General features: G+C 59.9%; 2 protein-coding genes across 4 annotated transcripts in view; both read right to left on the bottom strand.

The window, feature by feature from the left end:
* Positions 1–36: 36 nt before the first annotated feature.
* Positions 37–2,781, bottom strand: RFX5 (regulatory factor X5). 3 transcript variants are annotated; one of them, XM_008639340.2, is made up of 7 exons: positions 2,312–2,781; positions 1,940–1,973; positions 1,723–1,805; positions 1,338–1,463; positions 1,096–1,212; positions 776–857; positions 37–529 (listed from the first exon to the last, which is right to left on the bottom strand). In XM_008639340.2, exons 1-7 carry the CDS (start codon positions 2,428–2,430, stop codon positions 245–247), a joined length of 846 nt encoding a protein of 281 aa, XP_008637562.1. In that variant the 5' UTR covers positions 2,431–2,781; the 3' UTR covers positions 37–244. The 3 variants fall into 3 exon arrangements, with proteins under 3 accessions (XP_008637562.1, XP_017597089.1, XP_017597088.1); XM_017741600.1 differs by having other exon boundaries at positions 38–526; positions 1,338–1,466; XM_017741599.1 differs by having other exon boundaries at positions 41–529; positions 1,338–1,466; positions 2,312–2,780.
* A 1,019-nt stretch (positions 2,782–3,800) lies between these two features.
* Positions 3,801–4,892, bottom strand: part of LOC103620676 (selenium-binding protein 1) — a 7,698-nt gene continuing 6,606 nt past the window's right edge. The window contains exons 10-11 of the mRNA XM_017741598.1: positions 4,721–4,839; positions 3,801–4,279 (exon numbers count right to left, since the gene is read on the bottom strand). Of these exons, the coding sequence (XP_017597087.1) occupies positions 4,117–4,279; positions 4,721–4,839 (282 nt within the window). The 3' untranslated portion in view covers positions 3,801–4,116. The remainder of the gene's footprint in view (positions 4,280–4,720; positions 4,840–4,892) is intronic.

Genomic DNA, 4,892 nt, shown 5'->3' with positions numbered 1-4,892 from the left:
GGGGGGGGGAGGGGACACGGGGAGTGGGACACTGAAAGTGGGAGGGTGACATGGCAAGTGGGAAGGGGACACAGACAAGGGGGAGGACAACCCGACCCCCCGGGGTGGTGACAGCGACAACCAAGGAGATTTTCCCCCCAAAAACGCCGATTTTCGTTAAACACGGAACCCGCGGGGGCGGCTTGGGCTCGTTCCGTACCGAGACTACACCCCCGTGCCATACACGTATACACGCCATGCCCCCTCACCCACATAGCAGCCCACGCTCCCCAGGATGGTGCCGGGGACCCCCGCGGGTGACAACGAGCCCAGGCTCCCCCGGCGCACCTGAGACCACCATGGCCATGACGAGGTCGGCGTGGGCGGAGCGGGAGCTGATGATGTGCTGCTGCAGCAGGAACTGCGCCACCTCCACGATGTTGTTGAAGGAGCGCTTGAGGATCTTCTCGGCCCAGTCGCAGGTCAGGGCGCAGGCGGCCTCCATCACCTCGCTGCTGTAGGACTGCACCAGCTCGGCCAGCTCCGACTGCTGCCGAGGGACGGACGGCGCGGTGAGATCGGGGAAGGGGTGGCGGGGACAGGAGGAGGCCGTGGAGCAGAGCAGGACAGCAGGATGAGCCCCCGGGAAAGGACAGGACTCCAGGATGGGCACAGGAGGTCACGGGGCAGGACACCCCTCCTCCCCCATCCCTTCAATGCCTCCATCCCATCCCTCTGTCCCTCCTTTGGGTCGTTATCCCACCATAGCTCAGCCACGGAAGTCCGGAGCACTCACGGTCTCGGTCACTTTGAGGTCCAGGCTGGGCAGGGGAGGAAGGCTGACCACGGTCTTCCTCCGGATCCCACCGTAGCAGTACGTTGGGAAGAGTCAAGGATTCTTCCCGAGCCCAAAAAACCAGGAACCGACCCGTCAGGAGGAGATCCATGGGGCAGAGCAGGACACCGGGATGAACCCATGGAAAAGGACAGGAGGTCGGGATGGGGACAGGAGGAGGGTCATGGAGCAGGACACTGGAGGTTCAGGAATGGGAAAAAACAGGAAAAACTGGGAAAAACAGTGGCTGCCACCACAAATTCCATCACAGGGAAGGATATTTGGATTGTCCTCGGCCTCCCAGGCGCCGCGCTTTGATATTTGGGAAGATTTCCCGGATGATCTTCCCGAAATTGGCCGTGCTCAGCGGGCGGCAGCCGAGGTTGTCGCAGTAGCGCCTGCGGGGGGGGACCAAAGGAGCCATTCCCAGGATAGTCCCGAGGAATTCTGGACATTTCTGGAAATCCAGGGCAGGGGGCTCCCCCAGGGACATGGGGACAGCAGGGCAGGGTCCCGGGCTCACTTGTAGGCGTCGTAGACGTCCTGCTTGGGCAGGCAGGTGTCCGTGTGCTCCTCCAGGTGGTTGCGGATCCAGCTGCAGGCGTGCATGTGCTCGGCCGTGCCCAGCGAGCTCAGCTCCAGGGAGCTGCTGCTGTTCCCCGGGACACGGGCGTTCCGGAGGCGCGGGAGAGGCAGCGGGAGGGAGGAGAGGCCATCGTCACCCTTGTGCCAGCTCCATCCTGAGCCATCCCTGCCCCACCTCCATCCTCATCCCAGCTCCATCCTGAGCCATCCCTGCCCCACCTCCATCCTCGTCCCATCCCATCCCAACATCCCCATCCCATCCCATCCCATCCCATCCCATCCCATCCCATCCCATGGATCCCATCCCATGGATCCCACCCCACCTCTTCTCGCCCAGGCTGGGCCCCGAGGGCAGCTGCAGGTACAGGTAGAGTTTGTCGCTGTCCGAGAACTTCTGCACATCTTGCTGCGCTCCCAGGGGCCGCGGGGACAGCGGGAAGGGACGGGGGACACGGAAAAGGTTAAGGATCCATTAGGAGCAGTGCCCAGGGTGATCCTGGGATCAGCCAGGAGAGATGGGAATTCCATGGAAACACTCACCAGGATGGAGTCCACCTTGCTCTGCACGGATTTGCTGCGTGGGATGGAGACCGCGAGTCAGGGACGATCCCAAAAATCCTGGGATCTCAGTTCCAGATCTTCCCGAGGCTCCCGAGGTCCTTCCAGACCCCACATTCCAGGGCTCCCAGCCCTTTCCCAAGCCCACATCCCATGGGATGGATCCCCACGGGATCCCGGCGCGCCAGGGAAGCACTGGGCTGGTTTGGCACCCGAAACAGGCACCTCTGCCCTCCCGTGTCCCCTGTCCCCATCTTTCACCCCTTCGGTGCCCAGGGGCTCCAAATTCCCAAACACCATCCCATGAGCCCCACGTGGGGAGCTCCGAAGGGATTCCCGGGGCGCTGCCCTTACGAGATGTTGCCCCGGAGCTCCTGGAGCAGCGTGCTGGACTCGGTGGCACTGCCCCGGGCACTGCCGGGCGACAAAGTGCCCTTCCTGCCACCTCGGGCACCCAGCTCCTCGTCAGCCATGGCAGCTGTGGCCTGCTGGGAAGAGAAAAAACGGGAATTTTACCTAAAAACGGGAATAAATCCCGTTATGGACATGTGGTCACGGACACGAGCCACGGGTGGCCACGGAAATGGGACAGGGACATCTCCAGTGACCCTGGCAGGGTCGGGGTGTTGGGGACACCAGGACAGGGGGTCCCCAGGGAGGTGGGGCCATGGGACGGCAGGACAGGGGCTCCTCAGGGACATGGGGCACCAGGGAGGAGCAGATCCCGGCGGACAGGGAGCCGTGGGACACCGGGAAGAGACCCCCGGGGCCATGGGGACAGCGGGAGGAGACCCCCGGGGACAGAGGCACACGGGGACATGTGGCCGTGGGACACCAGGAAGGAGCAGATCCCGGGGGACAGGAGGCCGTGGGACACCAGGAAGCGATCCCCGGGGCCCCGGGGCCACCAGGAAGCGATCCCCGGGGCCACCGTGCGATGGGTGTGAGCGTGTGCGGGTGAGTGTGCAAGGGGGCGATGTGAGTGTGCGATGGGTGTGACGTGTGCGGGTGAGTGTGCAAGGGGGCGATGTGAGTGTGCGATGGGTGTGAGCGTGTGCGGGTGAGTGTGCAAGGGGGCGATGTGAGTGTGCGATGGGTGTGACGTGTGCGGGTGAGTGTGCAAGGGGGCGATGTGAGTGTGCGATGGGTGTGAGCGTGTGCGGGTGAGTGTGCAAGGGGGCGATGTGAGTGTGCGATGGGTGTGACGTGTGCGGGTGAGTGTGCAAGGGGGCGATGTGAGTGTGCGATGGGTGTGAGCGTGTGCGGGTGAGTGTGCAAGGGGGCGATGTGAGTGTGCGATGGGTGTGACGTGTGCGGGTGAGTGTGCAAGGGGGCGATGTGAGTGTGCGATGGGTGTGAGCGTGTGCGGGTGAGTGTGCAAGGGGGCGATGTGAGTGTGCGATGGGTGTGAGCGTGTGTGGGTGAGTGTGCAAGGGGGCGATGTGAGTGTGCGATGGGTGTGAGCGTGTGCGGGTGAGTGTGCAAGGGGGCGATGTGAGTGTGCGATGGGTGTGACGTGTGCGGGTGAGTGTGCAAGGGGGCGATGTGAGTGTGCGATGGGTGTGAGCGTGTGCGGGTGAGTGTGCAAGGGGGCGATGTGAGTGTGCGATGGGTGTGAGCGTGTGCGGGTGAGTGTGCAAGGGGGCGATGTGAGTGTGCGATGGGTGTGAGCGTGTGCGGGTGAGTGTGCAAGGGGGCGATGTGAGTGTGCGATGGGTGTGACGCGTGTGCGGGTGAGTGTGCAAGGGGGCGATGTGAGTGTGCGATGGGTGTGACACGCGTGCGAGTCACCCGCGTGTGCGTGCGCGGGCAAGGCGCGTGCAAGGAGAGCTGTGGAGCAGGAAAAGGAAGGATCCCTTTGGATTTATTTCATCCCGCGGGTCACGCATATTCCCAACTCCTGGAATTCCCGAATTCCCAAACCCCAAATTCCCCCATTCCCAAATCCCGGGGGTCTCACGCCGATGTCGGAGGTGCAATCCCCGCATTCCCGAATTCCCGCATTCCCGAATTCCCGGTCAGACCCAGATGTCGGAGGTGCAATCCCCGCATTCCCGAATTCCCGAATTTCCTGGGATCAGAGCCAGATGTCGGAGGTGCAATCCCCGCATTCCCGCATTCCCGAATCCCGCATTCCCGAATTCCCGAATTTCCTGGGATCAGAGCCAGATGTCGGAGGTGCAGTCCCCCCCCGGGTAGCGCATCTCGTGCGCCAGGCAGGGCCCGCCCGGCTCCTTCCCGAAATCCACCAGGAATTTGGGATTCACGCTCAGCCCGCCCCGCTCCGTGTCCACGTCCAGCTGCAGCATCACGGCCCCGTCCCTGCGGGACAGGTGGGGACACCGAGACCGCTTCATTAGTCACTAGTAGTCGTTAATTATTAGTTATTAATTACTCGTTATTAAGTATTTGTTCTTAATTATTAATCGTTGTTAATTATTAATTATTAATTTCTTGCTGATTAATAATTTTATAATAATTTGTTAATAATTTGTTAATTATTTAGTAATTATTTGTTGATTGTTTATTGTCTATTATTACTACTTATCATTTATTTTCTATTATTTCTTATTAATTCTTCACTATTTATCATCATAATTATTAATTATTATTTATATTAATAATTGTCTGATATTTGTTGTCTATTGTTTATTATTCAGTATTTAGTAATTATTTAGTAATTATTTAGTATTTACTTGTTGCTTACTATTAATTGCTAGTTAATGCCAATGCTTTATTAATTGGCAATTAGCGGTTCCTGACCTGATGAGCTCGGGGTAGAACTGCCGGTCCCAGGCGCTGAACAGGGACGTGCTCACGTAGAGCCTCCTCCCGTCCAGGCTCAGCTGCAGCATCTGCGGACCCCCGGGAATCTTCTTTCCCTGGAATCGCGGGGGAAATTCCGGATGCGGCCGGACACGCGGGGGTCCCCGCC

The sequence above is a fragment of the Corvus brachyrhynchos genome, unplaced genomic scaffold, assembly GCF_000691975.1.
Source record: "Corvus brachyrhynchos isolate BGI_N302 unplaced genomic scaffold, ASM69197v1 scaffold758, whole genome shotgun sequence".
Taxonomy (NCBI): domain Eukaryota; kingdom Metazoa; phylum Chordata; class Aves; order Passeriformes; family Corvidae; genus Corvus; species Corvus brachyrhynchos.
Note: the sequence above shows the minus strand (reverse complement) of the source record. Positions and strands in the feature narration are given on the sequence as shown.